The sequence below is a fragment of the Pelodiscus sinensis genome, chromosome 1 (genome assembly GCF_049634645.1).
Source record: "Pelodiscus sinensis isolate JC-2024 chromosome 1, ASM4963464v1, whole genome shotgun sequence".
Taxonomy (NCBI): domain Eukaryota; kingdom Metazoa; phylum Chordata; order Testudines; family Trionychidae; genus Pelodiscus; species Pelodiscus sinensis.
The window spans coordinates 267,571,881-267,591,710 of NC_134711.1; the positions used below are offsets into that span (position 1 = coordinate 267,571,881).

Sequence of the window (19,830 nt, forward strand, 5' to 3'; positions counted from 1 at the left end):
AAAAGAAATTTCCAGTTATCCAACAAAGAGCCAAAAAAGCTGTGGGAAAGTAAATTGGAGTCAGTTCTACCCCACTGATCAGCAGAATTAGCTGAATTCAAATAGCAACACCTAGTCCTACTCTATTTACACCTGTTTGTCTTCATTTGCAATGCTTTTCATGCTCTGTCCCCACTTTCCAGATTCTCTCATGCATTACCAAGCTGTTGATGATCACCTTGTACCACTGATTAAATTTTCAAACAACAACCTTCATGCTTTCTCCCACATTGTTCCACATGCTTGGGATGTGCTTCCTATAAACATCTGTAAAGCTGCCGCATTATCCTCCTTCAAAACTCTCCTTTACTATACCTACAAAAACTTGGCAATAGTTGGCTGCTGAGATCACAGCCTATTATGCTTACCAATATTGTCTCAGACGACTCTTCTAGCTCAATGCATCTGTCCTAGTATACTGAGATACTCATCTCTTTAGGTCAGGGACTGACTTTTTTCTTCCTTTTTGTAGAGCCCATAGGGACAATTGGGTCCTGCACCATTACTAGGGCTCCTAGGTGCTATAATGGTGACTGGGGGCTATATAGTTACAAGTGAAAGCAGAAGCTTGCATGCAGATTTTTCTTTTTAATAAAAATGTAAAAGCCAGGAACGGCACAACTGGATGTTTAAATCCTAGATTGAGTTTGCAGGACTAACAATAGGAAATAACATCTTGACTTTTAAGATTAGTACACTCCATATTGACATTACGGAAAGTCCAATTCATGCTGCCATTTTTACAGAGCCATTTTGCCCACCCCTGCTTTAAAAGCATCTGTACATACATAGTGCAATGATATTAATGACCACCATGCTTCTGGCTTTCCTTTAAGATCTTACATGACCCTCCCTTTATAGATAAGTTCTATAAAAGCAATCTGTTGTACGTATGAGCTTGTCAGGCCTGGTAGGAGCTGCTGTTCTAGAACAGTGAATCTACCCATTGCCTGTTGGCATTGAGAGAATTGGGTTCACAAGCTCATTGCAGGATCCTGCCCTAAGGTGGATCTTTCAATAGTCAAAAGAACATGACAGTAACTAGATGGAGCAAAAATGAGAGATAACAAAAAGCCTTCTCCCTTTTTTGGTAGGAATCACAGCCACATGATTTTCTTCTAAATTGATTCTCTCAATTTCAGAAACTTCTGTATAAAATTGACTCAGACAAGGACCAGAGCTATCCTTAGAGTTAGTGTAGGACATGGAAACTTAAATTTCTGTGTGAAGTGTTGAAGCTGCAACCTATCTTCTTTGATTGAAAGTGGTTAACATCTTTCCATCTCTTGCTTAATGTGAAGAATAAAGTTATTTAGGAAAGCAAAATATTTTTTCATAGACTTGCACCAATTTCCATTGTCTCAGACAGTGTTGTTGGACTCAACATTTTCAAAAAATCTAAACTAGTATTTAGTATTATTTTTAAAAGCCTGACTTCAACATAATTTTGCTTATATACACTTTATTTACCTTAAAAAATTTAACAACCCTGTTCCATTGTTGTACCATTTCCAAAAGTCAGATTTTTCTATATAACATTTTTGTAAAATAGTGATCAGACTTTAGGCCTGGTTCTCTCTTCATGCCTACAGTGTCCATTTTTATTTCCTAACCAATGACCATACAAATATAAGTATAAATCGGCGATCCCTATTTTCTGAGACTGAAGTCAAGATAAGACACTTGAAATTATTAGAACCACTCATGGTAGTAAAATTGAGCATGCACCTGTTTGCATAATTGAGGTCTTATGTATCAGGGTGGGGATTAAATTAATTGGTCTAAATAACAATGTGACTTTTGGAAAAAGGCCAACTGGAGGTATTTAACTTGACGTGGAAGTTTATAGAATCAGCTGAGTCTCTTCATTATGTATAAATTTACATAGTGCAATTATTACAGGCACAAGACAGTGCTTGAAACAGTACCAATAAATCATATTAAATCAACAAACACTGATGATAGTACCTTTAAAGAAGTAATTCTTCAGCTGGGTCATATAAAAGAAAAAAATTAAGACAACCCCTTCCCTGGAGAGAACCCAAATTAAAAAGTCTGGAGCCAAAGGGCTCCAAGGACAAGCCAAAACAGTGCAGAACCAATGTAAGCCTATATAGAATGTTACAAATCAAGTCTCATGAGATACTAGCCAAAAGAACAAAATATTGGATTACCTGGAAAAAAAAAGTTAAAGAAACTCAGTGACAGTAGAGGCTTTTTAGAAGAGTTTATCAAACAGAGACACTGAGTTCTTGTAACCTTGATTGTAGAAGCTGGAAGCAGTTTAAGGTGATATGGTGAAATAAGACAAGCCATAAAGGACCAGAGCATGCACACCATTTCTTACAGATGAACAAGTATAATTCAGAGTTTAGACACACTCATTCTTAAAGGTAGTAGTAAAAATTGGTAGTTTTAGTTTTGAAGTAGAGACTTATCTTTAGGACAGTCACCCCTATCAGTAGTTGTAATCCATCTCCAGGACAATGGTAGGCCCTTCTCCTTCAGATTATTTCTTGCAATAAAGATAAGTAGTTTACTGTATCAAGGTACTAGATAGTCTCTCCACACAAATCTGAGGAAGCCAAGTCAGTTTTCATGTGCAGTCAGCCAAGCATTAAGAAAAAAAACCCAGTAAAATCTAGAAAGCAACTATGATTTTGTGGTTTTCTAACAATTATGAAGATTAATATACAAGTGATAAGCTTTTAGGTCAGAGCAAGAAATGAAGGAAAGCTATATACAGCAAATGTAAAAATACATAGCATACAGGAAGAAAAAAATCATAGCAAAATAACTTTAAGGAACTCCCTCTTCATAAGTCTTTCTTTAAAACAAGACATCAGTTTCTCCTATTTCAGGTACTACTGGTAAATTCTGCTGTGAGATTTGCTTCCTGGTTTTATATATATATATATATATAGGACCCTAGCTCCACCTCTTTTAGGGTCTGCCCACTACCAGGGATCCCGTAGAAGACAATGGAGAACCTACTAGGCATGCTCTGTAGAAGTAACCTTCTTTAAGAAGGAGATTGTCTACATGTATAGATCCTGATGTCTAAGATGGAAGCTTATGCTATATTTCAATCTATAACCAGAAAAAGAAGAGCTAAAGTAAGTTTTTAAATACATTTGCTCTGGTATCCTATATTTGAGTATGATACTTGTAAAGCTACTAGAGATAATACAAATTGCGGGGGAAACTTACCGGTGTGATAGTCATCAAATATTTATAAAGTGTTCTACTTGTTGGCAAATTACCTCCAAAACTGTTCTTTTGACTTTATCAATCACAGCCGATAAAGAATACTACCTCACTGTAGCTTTATTTTCACATATATGCATCCCTCCTCACAAGAAATTTTAAAAGCACCTGACAACAAAAACATATCCAAAATCTTATTTTGTTAGCTGTGAAGTCGCCCTCTCCCCCCCCGGAAAATAAAATGCTGATCTAATTTTAACTTCTAGCTTTGGAGGTTCAATGCGTTGTCCTTTTTTTTTCTCTTTAAATAAAAACACAAAATAGCTGACTATTGGGGAAAATGTGTCCTTACACTTCATCTTGTTAATTTCAGTGGGCTTTTCCCTTCTTTTTGTACCATTTGACTTTTTTTTTTTTTTTTTTAAATAGAGAGCTAAATTATTTGAAATGATTAAGGAATTTAACATCTAAGATGCTCCTACCTTTTTCTAAGAACAAACTTTTTAAAAATGTCTTTCTTTGGCTGTCTGATTATCTCTCTATCCATTTCTCTATATGGATTTTCAGCCTCTTCTCATTTTAGTGTTCTCCCATACCAGTTAGTCTGAAAAATGTTGTTCATGCTTTAATTCTCTTCTATTGTAATGGTTGCTACAAATCTCTGTTACTTACTCCTCTCTTTTCTTCACAACACTGACTTTTCCTTTGGAGGAGTAAACTGAGAAGCTGTTTTCTTCAGAGCTTGTTTGTGCTACTTCTTCAACAGTCACTCTAGCTAGCTGAAAGTTTTTACCCCTGGAGCTAGCTATGTGCATTGCCTCTGCCTAATTCTGACAACTCTCCCATTACTGGTGCAAACAGCAGGGATCAAACTCAGCTGTGGTTATGAGCAGCCACTACATATTTTCTCCACTCCTCTCATCTGACTCAGTCTTTTTGGTATTTCTGAGCCATATTTCATGCAAAGCTCTTAAAGAGCTTTGTAAACAACATTAGTTTGGCAACACATCTGAGAAGGATAAAAATCTTATGAAGGAATGGAGGCATGAAGAAGATATCCTAAAGGTGATCTGTGGCTGAACACAAGACCTGTGCACATTAGTCACAAGATGATCCTTTTTCATTTCCCTCTCCCCTTTTATTTTTTTCTTTTCTCTCTATTTCTCAATCTGATTGAGAATTATTCTGGAATATGACCTGTGGTGGAAACACTACTCCAGAATAATTGCTTATACAATAATTATTGGGGAATGCAGTGACTTACTCTGGAATATAATGTACACAGTAGAAGCTATTCTACAATAACTTTTCCAGACAATTTATCCATATAGATAAGGCCAATATGCAAAACCAGCAGTATAGGAACAATTCTCCTCTGTTGGAATCCCTTGTAGGGCAGCTTCAGAAATTCAGTAAGTGTGGGAGGGGTATGTGTGAGAAAACAAAGGGTATGTACAAGCCCACCTCAAATTTCAGTATCTGCCTCTACAGACAAACTCATTGTCCATTCCAAATGCTGATGATAGTTAGGTGATTTAAGCATAGTGTATGCTGAGGCAGAGCTAGAAGTGATTGTTGTGGAATCGTTTCTTTAACTAATTGAGCTGGGAAGAAAAGCACATTTGAGTACAAATGCACTGAAATGATTTTTTTACTACATTCATTGGGGTATTTAGCAACCAACAAAGCAGGGATGTTTCATCCTTGGTTTACAGAAGATAATTAAAATAATAATTCACTGTGCCAAAGGGCCTTAGGGTCTTAAAGTATGCAGATGTAATCGCTTTTTATAGACTTCTTAGTCTCATTCTGTTAACTTGCCTGTAGTCATAGAGTGAGCACCAGGGTTGAAAAGAGAATTAAGTTCCCTTCACTCATGGGGTGCTCCCTCATGGGGAAATACAATGTTGAAATATTTTAGGCAGTGCTCACTTTAAAATCTAAAATCTTCCTGTCTCTAAAACTGAGTAGTCTGCTGTTATCTCAGATCCCAGAAGCACATAGGCTATGTCTACACTGGCGGCTTCTTGCGCAAGAACATCTTGCGCAAGTGTTCTTGTGCAAGAAGTCTTGCACAAGGAAAACATCCACACTGTCATGTGCAAGCTGTGCTTTTGCGCAAGAGCGCCCATGGCAGTGTGGACGCTCTCTTGCGCAAGAAAGCTCTGATGGCCATTTTAGCCATAGGGCTTTCTTGCGCAAGAAATCCCTGCCAAGCGTCCACACTGCCCTATTGCACAAGAACTCCTGCGCAAGAGGGCTTACATCTGTTAAAAAAAAGCGTAGCTCTTGTGCAAGGAGCCCTCTCTTACGACGTTGTACTGTAAATCTACTTGTGCAAGAGCGGGTGGGCAGTGTGGACACTCTGCAGATTCTTGCGCAAGAACGGCCGTACTTGTGCAAGAAGCCGTGAGTGTAGACATAGCCATAGTGTTTTCAATAAAGCTGTATTTTCAAATAATGTGAGTGTGTTCATGCTATAACAATTGAATGTGAAGAAATGCCATTTCATGAAATGCTTTCCTCCCCCCAAGCCCATAATTACTCAGTCTTAAATGTTTACTAGCATAGTGTGTGAAACCTTCCTCCAAACACCTTTACAAGTTCTCAGAACTAACAGAGATTGAAGATTAGTCATACATTAGTATTTATTTAATTCAGAATATTACAATTCCTCTTGCTTACTGAATTCTCTCTCTTCCCCCTATGAAATATTGTGTGAGAAGAAAACTTCTAAGCTCATTTTAAGAAAGTGTTTGTTTTTAATAATTGTAAAGCATGTCAAAGCTTTTCTCAGGTATAGAGCACCATAGAGATTGAAGGTAAAAAGCCAAGAACATTGTCTTTCTGTTACTACATGGTAACACATGATTTGTGTCTTTTTGGTGGATTGTAGAATGGCAAATTTGGGACCAGTTCTTGTAAAACCAAAGTATCTTTTTAAATCAGAGGTCATAGTTGAAATCAATGGCCCCATTGTGCTAGGTTCTGTGCAAACAGGATTTTTTTTTCCTGAAGAGCTTGCAGTTTAAGAAGGCAAGTGGATCCAGCTAGGGGTGAGAGGCATAAGGGGAGGATAATACAATCAATCACTATTTGAAACAATATTATAGTTTTCTGTATTTATCAATCTTTCCATTGATAACTAGTTGACCGATATTGTGACAGAGGTAGATCTTACGCATTTGAAGGATCAGAATGTGGCTACCTGAAGCTCAGTTCTATAAATAATAGGGAGGCATGTAAGAATGCAAAGAAACATTGACAATAAACTGGCAAATGGGAATGTGAGGTTGGTGAGCAGAGGAAGTGGAGGTTTGACACATCAAGAGAAGAGGACAAACCATGAGGTACCTTGAAGGTAAAGACAAGAAGTCTTGATGCATGAGCAACAGGCAAGGAATGTGATCTCAGTAGGTGTGTGTGTTGGGGGAGAGGGGCTGGAGCAGTTGGGTAAAAAGGAAAGCATTTGCAGTGATGTGAATAATGAGGCCCTGCATCAGAGTTTTGTCTGTCTAGACAGAATGCAGCAAATAAGACACAGACATAGAGGACTTGATTTTATGGATAACTAATAAGCAATAAAACAGATATTGGCTAACAGCTTAATTTTACCTCTTTTGAGAACTCATTCACACTTCCAAAGTTCATTTACAGACAAAATTAGGAACCTATCATACATTAAAGGGATTGATTATTTGTCAGAATGAAGCAGAATTTCAAGATGTGAAAATGGATGATGCTTTAAGCTGTTGTAAAAATAATTCACAGGGACAACTTGGTTGGCTGGATTTTTCATAACGAACAATAGAAGCAGCATTTTTATGGGTAGGCAGGTCCATACGGGGGGGATGCGAAAGGTACGAATGCACCCTCTATGGTCCCCTAAGTCAGCGTGAGGGGGCTCCGTGGCCTCCTTCCTGGTGGTCCACGGCTCAAGCTCAGCTCCCCTCCTTCTCCACCCACAGTACTAGCACTGCTGCCATGCCCTCTCACCACCTCCTCTCCCCGGTGCAGTTGGAGCGCTAGTGCTGGCTTCCTGCTGGCATGGAGGGAAGAGAGAAAGCCCTGAGCCTCACTGCACAATCCGGCTGGTGGAGAAGAAGCGCTCTTCCTCTTCTGGCTGGGGAAAATGCTGCTGTACCCCTAGCTCCCTCATGCACCACCATCCCACCAAGACCTCACACCACCAGCCTGCTCCTGTACCCTCTCCCCTGGCCAGATACCATACTTCTAGCCTGCTCCTGCCTCCTCCCTTGCTCCTGAACCATTCCCCTGGCCAGATACCCTATGCTCACCCTGATCCTGCACCCTCCCCCTAGCCATTCACCCTATCCCCAGCCTGCTCCTGAACCCACTCTTGCTCCTGCACCCTCTCTCCTGGCCACACATTGCACCTTTCCTTAATCTTGCTGCCGCCTCCCCCTAGCCAGACACCCTACTCCCAGCCTGTTCTTGCACCCTTCCTCTCATCCAGATGTCACCCCCTCACACCTTCCTGCATCCCAGATCCTGCACACCCATTCCTCTTGCTGGCAGCCCAGTCCTGCACATTGAACCCCACCTCCATTTTTGTCCCAACTCCAGAGCCTACCGGAGTCCACAAAATCCACTAACCCTGGAACCCCAGAAGAGGGTTTTGGTTTTTTGCTTCTCCACCCCTGCCATTAAAAAACCAATAATATGGGAACCTTTCATGTTGGACATAAATTATTACTTTATTAAACAGACTAAGCACTTCAACTCTGTTAGTAATCAAACTTCATTTTAAATAAAATAATTTAAATTCATATTTCCTTTTTTACTGGTTAAATTAAACCATTCTCTCTAGCTGCAGCATTAAGTATACCAGTTGGGCATAATCATGTAATTAACGACGAGTTTCCATTAGCAACTGGTGGTCCACAGAAACATTTGCATTGAGCCAGGTGGGCCGTGGGCCAAAAAGTTTGAGAAGCACTGTGTTGTGGGGATTGGAGAGTGCTGTGTTGTGGGGATATGGACAGGCGGAGCTCATGGCAGGGCTGGGGGTGGGCCCCACTGGTCAGAAGGCCAGCTTGCTTTCACCTAACACTGGCCTCATCGAGCAGGAAAAACAGCAGTATGCAGAGGCAGCTGTGGGAGCGGGGACCATGGTGGCCATGCTGCCCACCATGATCCCAGAAGGTAATTTTTATAAAACTTTCATTACTATATAAACTGTCGTTATGTTTCCACTCATATTTTTCATTAACCTCTCTTACGCACACTCATAGCATGAGTGTTTTGAACTCCTTTATATTTACCAAAATTGTGGTCCACATTTACCAAAAAAGCACCTCTCCCTGTGGATCTCTGGTTTCCTCATAATACTGAAATGCATATGCAAAGCTTGTAATGTCCTGAACACTAGCCACCACGTTTTAAAAAACTATTAGCTGCTTGGCACTTTTAACTATTTTAGTAACATATCTGTGAAATGTTCTCTCTCACTTCTTGCACTGTGACTTCCTGTTTGGTTGCATGGGTTATGTCAGAGAACAGTGGTTATAAAACTGCTTTATTAACCACATGCTCTTTGAGGGCCAAAATCAGATGGATACCTGGGCTATTAAAGTACAGTATTTTAATTTCAAACAACACTGATTGAAATGACTGTATGCAGTTCTGAGTTTCAGATTAGATGTATTAAAAAATGTGGGATTCTCTCATAGGCTGTTTCTATGTCATGAGCTGCACATGCTCATTCTTTCAAGGACTTTCAACTGGGAAGTTTGGTACATATTGATACATATTTTTTTGAGCCTTGACATTTCTTTGGATTTTTGTTATAGCGTACAAACCTACATTCTGAAAGAGTTTTTGCCATCCATGTCCTATTTCCTTCACCATTAGTGGTCCTTAGGCTTTTTATCTGGTTCCTTATACCTGTTGGGCATGGACAGTCTTTGCCCTAAGCCTTTAACTGAATACTTGAGGTGAGATATTCTAACCTCTGAAAGGTATAAAGGAACAAAGAAGTTTACTTTCCTTGTCTCAAAGTGCAGGAGGATATGGGTTTCTTTTTTCTCTATTGAGTGTTTGACTCAAGGTTGTTCTGAACATAAGAATGGCCGTACTGGGTCAGACCAAAGGTTCTGTCAAGCATAGGGCTGTTTCCCCATAGACTTTCAATAAATCCCTATTTCATTAATTTTACAGGTGATTGCTACATGTGTGCCATCCAGTATACTACGGAATGACTACTTGGACAAATAGTGCTTTAAGAAAAAGTGGGGGTGGGGGCAGTGGGGGCGAGAGGAAGTAAATTATTTGAGCTCTCTTCTGCCAACAAACTACTACAGTTAAGAGGTGATCTCTATCATTGATTTCTCTTTCTTTGGATACCCTTTCCAAGTGACATGCCCAACCTTGTACTTCTCATAGCAGAATCCTATGATTGATCCATTTTAGATAGTACTGACCAGCTAACAGTGCTCCTGGTTTACAACAGATCCAACTGGCTTTGGCCATTCCTATAGGTCTCTCTCCAAGACTTTGTGACACTAACACAGCATAGCTTCTTCAAAACCATCATTATTTATTTATCCATACCAGAGAGAAATGGATTAAAGCAACAAAATGCATATTGTCTTATCTATACCTAGCTTTCCATGACTGGTTAAGCAGGTTCCACTTTACCCAGGCACCCTTCAGCAATGGAGCTGGGTGAAACAGCATCTCTGACAGTCAGTATTCCTTAGGTCACAGGTGTCTTTTATTTCAATGCTGCTTTTTTGTTGTTCATGTGTTCTTGCCTGAAAAATCTGAGGTTTCAAGCAGGGCTCCTTTACCTGATCCAACTACCGTAGTTGGAACTTGTTTTCAAACAGTAGATTAATAGCATTGTCTCTTTGAGCACCACCCCATAGAATTAGTTATTGCTGTGTTCTTGGCTATCTGCAAAGAGCTCCATCTGTAATTAACCCATGAAGCCAGTCAGAGCACAGTAATTTCCAAGTCCATAGATATAAACATATATAAAATATGTACCGTCAATACAGATATCACTTACATTTTTCACAGCCTGTCCTGTATTGTCCTCTTCCTATTGTGGTTTTATCCTTTCAGTCTAGAATTAAATATCTTGGCATCAACAGAGTCTCAATACTTTATATAACAGGCAAAGGCCATTAAGAAGTTATTGAATTTAATCTTGTGGAATTGGCATCATATAGCCATAATTCTTTTAATTACATTGAACAGGACCTTCATTTTCATGAGCTCTTCTCTTGCCCAAAGTATTTTCTAATCCTTTTAACTAACACAGATATACATATCCTCCTATCGTCTTCCTCCTTCCCTTCCGTATGCATCTAATGTTTTTAAGGTTACTGTCTGAGGGATGCACTTCTAATAGTATCAGAAGCTTTTTGACTATTTAGAACCTTTTTCCATTGGAAAATTAGAACTTGTGATGCACCTTGTAATAAGATTATCATCTTGTAATAAGTCTTTCTGTTACATTCTTAATCCTTGAGGTCTGGAATTCTTTTTTCTTTAAGTGTACTTAGGTTTTTATTAGGGCTGTCTAGTACAAGACTGCTTAGTAACAGTGCAGAAAGGACCAGTGCTGTATTTGGACAGTATTGTGATTATGATGTCCACTTCTTGGAGGAAAAAATGGGAACAGGAAAGTGACTCTTAGAGCTCTGTTATATGAAGAATAGGGATTTCTGCTTGTGAGTCAATGAGGAATATTTTTGTAACACCTCAGCTATGAGTTTTGTGATTAAAATACAGGGACTAATCTAGAAACGTGGTGGTTGTGGGTGTTATTTATTTATTTATTTTTGGCCTTCCAGCAAATCAGTTGCAGTTCCATAAGAGATGAAATAACAAACACTGAGAAAAGAAACCTAATTTGTCTTTAGAAAGCTTCTTATCAAAGTTAAAAATCATGCAGATTATCATCTGAATTGGAGTGTAATACTGCATGCAGTACTCAAAGGGAGGTATATGCACAGTGTACAGTTATCTGAATGTCATCTCAATTGATTTATATTGTATTGCATTTGTAATTCACTTGGGCGCAACCAGCTTTGCTTTTATCAGAAATTTGTTCACAAAAGCATCTTGGAATATTGCAGATGCCTCATTGACTCATCATTTAATATGATAAGGCTACTCACATGAGTAATGGAGAAAGATTTTGGCATTAATCCTTTCCTCTTGTTCTTTGCTCTAAGGCCTTTATGTTACGTTTCTCTTAATCAATAATCTTTTTTCCTGTTTAATTGCACTTTTATTTTGCATACCTTATGTGCTTTAAAAACAAATTAAATTATCTTGTCACTGAAATATTTTGTATTTCATTGCTCTTTTCAATTTAGCATAGTATGCAAATGTGAGAGGTCTGATTTCATTGCTACTGGATCTGTTCTAAAAAGAAGAAAAAACACTGGATTCCCAATTCTAATGCCAGTAGTACTATGTGACAAACTGCTATGCAGAAGCATTTTTATGATAATCTGCCAACTTGTGTTACAGTTGGTAGCCTTGCCTCAGATATACATTTTTTTCCATCTTTTGTTGCCACAAAATATTTACTATTAACTCTGAAATCATGGGAAACCTGATATCGCATATAAACTAAAACCAATAGACCCAATCCTGCAGCTCTCAGGCAGGGCTTCGGGCCCTTACTAAAGTCGTCTTTATTTTTTATTTAAAACCTCATTTTACTAAAGGTTGTAAATTTTGAAGTTACCATGGATCCATCATATATATAGTAGCTCAATGTCTGTGAGTCTGTAACGCTGAAATGCTGGCTGTTCCCTCTGGGCAACCCGTGCTGCATGGGAAGTGCGGGGCCCAAATGGCCGCTTGCTCTTCTTGCTCCCCCTGCGGCGGCCTGGCTGAGCAGCTCAGAAGTCAGCGGAGCGCCATGGCAGGAGGGGAAAGGGGGCAGGGAAGTGACGTGTGGCATGACAGCGGCTCCAAGCCCCGCCCCCTGGCTGTGAACATCACCGCGCTGCCCCCCTTCGCCTACCGCCTACCGTTGAGAGAGAGAGGGAAGGGGAGGGAGGCAACATTGGCTGTAGATCACAGGAACCTAAACCACCTACTGTTGTATTCTTATTTTTATTCTTCCAAGGTTGTTGGGTTCCTTATGATTTTGGCAATGAGAAAGGGTATGTCTACACTTGCTCACTAGTTCGAACTAGGGATGCAAATGTAGGCGACCAAAATCGCTAATGAAGTGGGGATTCAAATATCCCACGATTCATTAGAATGATCTCGCTGGCGCATTACTCCACTCAACAGCTGTTTTGAAAGTGAAAGTGCGCACTGGGACATGTTAGTTCAAACCAAACCTCTTGGTTAGAACTAACGTTACTCCTCAAATGACGTTCACTGTTCCTGGCCAATGGGAGCTGTGGGAAACGGTGGCCCACATTGCACCATTTCCTGCAGGCCTGATAGGCTGGGAATGGGGAACCATGGCCACTGGGAGTTGTAAGCAGCCATACCTGTGGATGGTCAGGTAAACAAGCCAGCGGCTAACCCGGACGTACTGTGCCAGGTCCACCCCTGCTAGATATGTTAATCATCCCAAGAGGAACAATTTCATATGTTTCTTAATAGTAGGACACGAATTGGAAATATTATTCTGGGCAGTTGAAGACTCTTTATAGGCTTTTTTTCCTTCTTCTGAAAGAACAAGAGTTAATTTCTTGTGGCGTTTTGTTCATCAAAGATGACTACTGTAGTACAGGTACTTTCTCAGTGTTTTCCAAAAAGTCCTTCTGTTATGCAATACATAATCTACAGTTTATTAACCCCTAAAATCTCCCCAGCCTCACTCACGTAAATCTTGCACTTTTTTGGCCCTCTGCTTAGGGGTAGGGAGGACATAGAATCCAAACTGAAGTTTAATGACCTCTAAATGAGAGTATAAATTGCATGTTGGTATATGTTACACACAGAGGGTGGAATTGTATCAAGAAAAAAACCCAAACACCAGCAGTAAAATATTTTTTTTAAAAGTGCAAGCTCCTTTTTCTTGCCATCTTTTTCTTTTACAGCCTTTTCATTCCTCACACTGATTTGCACTATCATTTTATAGTCTTTCTGAATTTGGCCACAGGTGAGCCTGAGAGAGCCAGCCTGCACATAAGCCAAGCAATCTACAGGTCCGACAATCCGTGGAACACCGCACAGACTTTCTGTGAGCATCGTTCTGTTACGAATCTGAGTATTTTTAGGGTGCCAGTCACCTTGACCTCTAAGATCCAGGTATCCTTTGAACTGTGCTACATCCCTCAAGTGAAGTGACTTCCTTTACTCCAATATTATGTTTGAAGTGGAGGATCTTTAGGCCCACTTAGTAAAATAATGTAAATGGAAGTCTAGTAAAGAAATAGTTAAAGGCTGCCAAGATTCCAGAATTGTAGTAGCAAAGCATATAGATGGCAATTGTTACTATAACTCACTTAGAATGAAAAATGGGGAGGGAGAGGAAAAAGGGGGGGAAATAAATATTACATGGAAAAACCCATGTATTGGGAAATACTTTTACATTGTAACATTTTCTAAAAATTTGTTAAATCTTTACCTCTCCAAACACAGAAGATACAGTATCTTACTTCCCAGTTTCCTTCAGTCGGTTCCTATCATTTCACGGTAGGGTAGACAGATGGTTTCAACAAAAGTACCAAACACACTTGACATTACACCTTATTTAGAAAATACCGGACTTTATATTTTCTCAATTTGTTTCCCAAACAGAAAGCTCAAATACTGGACTGTCCAGTTCAAAACCGGTCACCTGGCAACCCTACTTCACTGTGATAGTTTCTTTGAGTTGGTGCCTCCTGAGGCATTACCTCCTGCCTGAGTAGAGGCAGTATTTCAGATCAAAATTAGTCTTAAAATGCTGTTTCCATTTTTAGCCTTCATGCTACCTACTTTGTCTCACTGTTTTCCTGTATGCAGTGGAAATAAGGCATCTGTTGGAAACACAGCACCCAACCTTCCATTTGTCGTCCAAGGTCTAAACTGTGCTGCTATGAACTTGCAGATATTTACATGCAAATAAACACATGAAATTACATTTTCCTTCAGGCTAAAGGAAACTAAGACAAATACATTAATGATATTAAAAAGTTTGACCTGTAATAATACAGTTAACATTGCTAAACTTCTTCCAGAAGAATAAAGAATACTAACTACATGTAACTATGTGTATTAATTAAGCATGAAAGCATGTGACTCATAGTGAAAGTTTTAAATATGTAACTATATGCTGGAGGGTTTTTTTTAATTACACTGTATATTCTTATTTGGTATTTAATTTTTAGTAATACTACTGCATCGAGTCCTAGAACAGGGTGGGAAACCTTTGGCCCACAGGTCACTCATGGGTCATCAGATTAACCACTGGAGGGCTCCAGATGTTTGTTTTTGTTTGTTTGTTTTTAACCTGAGCATTCATAGGCATAGATGCTTGTAGCTAGGGATGTAAATGGGTAATCCTTACCTGGTGATGTGTACCAGTAACTGGTGCCCAGCAGGAGCAGCCCCTGTCTGCGGCGTGCCATGAGTGGGGAAAGGTGCTCTAGCCTTGTGGGATCCATTGCACTGAAGTTCTCCACCCCTGCACTAGGCCCTAATTTCTGTCTAAAGTTACATTCTTGAATAAGTAAAAGGACTGAAGATAAATAAAACAAACTTTCTATCTGAAGACTGTAGCATTACTTTGATGCTAAGGATGTTTGCTAATGTTTTTAGGGTTGCCAGATGGTTTAACCAAAAATACCGAACAACTCCCCTCCCAAAAAAAAAACCCACCAGGGAAAACATTCTGTTGAGAAAAAGAGGGGGGGATGACCAAAGTTGTTGAGCAAATAATAAATTTAAAAAAGTGTGGCCCCTTTAAGAATCACTTTTGAGGCTTTTTGGCTTTTACAGGCTGCTGGCGGACGTCCACCATCTTGTCTCCCTGCTCCAGGCCAGACAGCTCCACTGTGGAATCACCCGGTATTTTTGCCTCCCGGCCAGAAAAAAAATCAGAAAATACTGGACATTTCAGGTGTCCAGTATTTTCTGAATTTTTTTTACTGGACAGGCGGTGAAAATACTGGACTGTCTGGGTCAATACCGGACACCTGGCAACTCTAAATATTTTAGCAGATTATGAGCATATCAACAGTGATTGTCAGAAAAGGATCATGAAACAAAATGGTAAATTTTTTTTAACCTAGTTCATAATGACTGAACAATAAGAAATCCTTTTACAAAACCAAACAATGGATGACCATGCAATATCTGCCTTTCATGCTATTGTCGTAATATATCTAAGAAAACATAAAGTTAAGAAAATATATATTGCGCCTTACTGTATAATTAGTATATTATACCCCTAAGCCTTAACTATAAAAATGGTATAAGACAAAGTGAATGAATCTGCATTCCGATAAAATATTAAACTGCATTGTTATTGCATTTCAATACAAGTGTCAATAATAAGGGTGGTAACATATATTTCTGGTCACTGAAGCTTTGAGTTTAGATCTGTAAATCTTTTTCTATATTGCACAGAAAATATAAAATCAGTTTAGTGAACAAAGTTTTATTGGAAACACATCATCTAGACTAGAGAAGAGGAAAGGAGACTACAAAGTTGTGGTCTAATTAAAACACATCTAGTGTCCCTGTCCTTTTTCTAGCATAACTGGACAATGAGGCTTGTGGGGCCCCTGTCCTTGACCCCACATAATCTAATTAATTTTATGATGAAAACTGAGTTAATTTCAGAGTCAAATACTGCTCTGGACATAGAAGAGGAGATTTCATTGTTCATAGCACAGCAAGAAAAGCAGCTGCTCCTCATGGTGAGTAGCGAACAATCAGTAGGAGTGAAAATAGTTATTTGGGGTTATATTAAAAAAATGGAAGCGGGGGAGGGGAGAATGGCAGTGGCTTGGCATTTGGCCAGGATATTTTTTTTTTTTTTTTTTTTTTGGTCAAAGCATCTACTTTGGTGATGGATTGCAAATTAATTTCTGCTGTTTATTTTTTCTTTGCTAGTCACGTGCAGGCAGTCTTAGGTTCCAATGTATATATACAGCAGAGATACATTTCTCAGGGAGCAGTGTTCTCTGGCAGACCCAAGGGAGTGACTTTTGGGGAAACATGACAAAATAACTATGGGTTTTTTTTAGTTTACTGTGGTAATCATTCAATAAATGGATATGTATTTTTTTCTTTTATATGAAATAAACCTTTTTGTGCTTAATGTGCCCTTGTCTGTGGTGGACTTGCTTGATTTTTTTTTTCAGGGAGGACATAATCTCCTTTATTCTGTTGCCAGGAAAAGGCTGTAATCCCTACTTATTCCCCTTTCTGTTCCCCCTTTATTTTTTAACTATCTCTCAGGCTTGGAGGTCCTTGGTGAAGAGAACCATCTTTGGTAAGTCTCACTCTCTATGACCTTCCGTGACCTATCTGCTGAGTTTCTTCAGCTGGCTTTGCAAGAAGAAGGTGGTGATGTAATTTATGTGGTTTTCAGACTTGTTTGGAATGGACCATGCTGACTTCCCCCTTCTTTTCTAAGGTTGGAGGGCCAGTGTTAGATCAGGATTTGGGACCACATGTGACTTATTAATTCTCCCTTTGGGATATCTAAATGGCCACATTAAAAAGAATTCTTCAGTCCCTTTTTCATGAAAGCTTTAAACCACGCTGACATTCTTTAGTAAAACAGTTCAGGGAAATAGTACAGCTTTTCTTTATTAGGAACTTGTTCATAATAAGCATCATTACCCTTTATGACTTGACTTTCTGACTTTACCTCTTGTCTGACTTCTGCATTTGCTTTGAGCTAGTAAGGTATTCCAAAACCTGTTTTATATCTTGCCTAATTGTATACTTTCTTTTAAGTTTTGGAAAATGCTGTGCATGGCTCATCATCTAGGATTTTACATAAGATTGCTTCATTGAACAGCTGATGCACTGGTTTAATTTTCTTGACGCAAATATTAAGTTTGGTAAATATGTTGCTAGTTGAGTCTATAATATGCCAGGAGAAGTGGAATATGAGTACTCCACCCAGAAGAAAAAAAAACTTCATAAATGTTCCTCTTCTGGGCAAAGTAAGCTGTTCTTGCAAGGTTGTTTTGTTCTGCTATCAAACCACTTGTACTTGAAGCCAAGATATGGAATGGCTAGATCAGCACTATTACTTCATGAGCAAGACGTCCCCCCCCCCCTTTTCTTTGGTTTTGTTTTTATGTTAGTAATTTGAAAGAGATTTCTGTGCCAGAATGTGAATCACTGAGGCAGCAATAATATATCCCATTACTGCAAGACAGTTGTTCCCTCAATTTATCACTGTCAAGAGCAAAATCTGGCAAGCAATTCTGTGGTGGAAACTAATGTTGGTGTTGTATAGAACTTCTTCTAAAATGGCATGTGTTGTGAAGTGTTCCGTTAATACACTTGATCTTAGCCAAAAGGAATGATTTTTGAACACATTATATATCTGGCTTCAATACACTTGCTGTTTTGCTGAATAGTGTCAGGTGGCGTTGCAGGTCAGTTTCTTATCAGAAGAGAAACAAACAGAATCTGGGTAAATACTTAATCTTAATTTATTTTACAACGTGTATGACAGTCCTTGAAAAGAGGTGGTCATTACCAGCATGCAGAAAATTCTGTTTCAGAGATCTGAGCAAGCACAGAATTGTTCCTTGAGAATCAGGGACTGCCAAAAGAATTAAGTCCAAGAGCAAATGCCTTTGCTTCTTGGACAGCTGCCTCAAAGAAACTGCACCTCAAAATGAACAGCACAGAGATTTTTCCAAAAACTAAAAATTTGCTTGCATGCTTAAACAAAGGAGAACAATTCTCAGAACATTTTTAACAGTATCATCTGGTGCTGGAAATCTCTCCCTGCTTAATGGGAATCACTTGTGTAGTGCACTTGTTTGCAATTTTGGGGTGTTTTCCCCCATGATAGACATAATCTCCTTTATTCTGTTGCCAGGAGAAAGCTCTACTGCCTAGTGATTCCTCTTTCTATTTCCCCTTTATTTTTAACTGCCCTCAAAGTTGTAGGTTCTTGGTCCAGAGAACCATCCTTGGTGAATCTCACTCTTTTTATGACTTTCTGCATCCTGTCAATTCAGGTTCTTCAGGTGACTTTTTATAATATCATAACAATACTTTATTGGGCATCTGAAGAAGTGGATTGTGCCCACAAAAGCTCATGATACTTCTTCTTATATATTTTTGTTAGTCTCTAAGGTGCTACAGGACCACTGTTATTTTTAAGGGTTTTTTTTTGTTTTTGTTTTTGTTTTTTTGTTACAGACTACCACGGCTACCCCTCTGAGACTTTACTACATTTTCAGAATGTATTGTTAAGAGTTTTGTGTATTTCAGAATCTAACACTGTTTGTATAGAATGTGTGTTGTGGAAGAGCTTTTTCCATTTAGTCAGGCTATAGTGCTTTAAGGTAAGGAATTTTTGAGTTATAAAATTGATGGGGAAAATTAATTGGCTTTCCTTCCATTTTAACAAAATCCTTTTCTTGGGAGCTAGCACAGGAAAAGTGATGCAATCAATACATTTCACTGATTTAACAAATTACTGAACCTGATGAATGCAGTCTGTGTCAAAGAACTAAGTAATTTGTTGTGGGAATATTCTGTTTAGTTAAGATTGGAAGACTTGCACATTAGCTAGCTAGATTTCCATAATTTCCTGTTAGTGGGTTAAATCCTATTGCCGTGTAATAGAGCTAATTTAATCTGCTTCCTAATACCTTCCACTGAGTTGTGAAGAGTTCACCATTCTTCTTCCATTAGAGTTAAGTAAGAATATTGGAAATCAGCCCTAAGAAAGGCAGGTATTTCATGTTATAGCCATAATCAACTACTTTGCAGGTTATGATCTTCCCATTGTACACATTTGACTGTTTATAAAATGAATGTTTATTTTAATAACATGCTCTTACTTCAAAATTCCCTACATTCCGATATATATATTTTTAAATCTTTTTCATTATATATAAGGCTTCCTTCTGGCAAATCAGATTTCTTTAAAAAGCTAATCAGAAAATTTTGTATTCCATTCAGTTTTAAATTTAGTAAAATACATTCCTGTCCAACACTTATTTGTCCAAGGAAGTTACTGTTTTAACTTTTTACTTTTCAGTCTTATCTGTCTCTTAGTTACAGTGTGTTTTATTAATCTTTATGTGAATCATGCATAATGCAGATGGCTGAAAGTGTTTGTTTTTGAATGACACTTATAGGAATTGTATGGCTGCCAGTTAGACTTGGCATGTTACTGGCCTTATTTTGAATCTTGCTCTAGGAAAAAATAAAAATGAACTTTTATTTGACGATCAAGGAAGTTATGTTCTGTGTTTCATCATCTTTCCCGGTGTTGTGGAGAATGAACCCTTCCTTGAAACTTAGGGGTTTCAATACTAGTGTAGTGAGCTTGGTAGAAATAGATGGAGATATTCTGAGGACCAAGAAGTGATAGACTGATTATTGGAGATTTCTTCTGTGGAATGATGAAAGTGATGAACCTCTGGCTTGTTGATGGAATAT

At 38.7% G+C, this 19,830-nt stretch overlaps 1 protein-coding gene across 3 annotated transcripts in view; it reads left to right on the top strand.

Annotated features, from left to right (window-relative positions):
* TBC1D4 (TBC1 domain family member 4) overlaps window positions 1-19,830 on the top strand; it is a 162,818-nt gene that overhangs the window by 31,784 nt on the left and 111,204 nt on the right. Inside the window, exon 1 of one of the 3 annotated variants that reach the window (XM_075918886.1) lies at window positions 3,014-3,155. The exons of the other annotated variants lie outside the window; for them this stretch is intronic. Within the exon in view, the coding sequence (XP_075775001.1) occupies window positions 3,096-3,155 (60 nt within the window). The 5' untranslated portion in view covers window positions 3,014-3,095. Of the gene's footprint in view, window positions 1-3,013; window positions 3,156-19,830 lie in introns of those variants that run through there. 3 annotated transcript variants of the gene reach the window in all.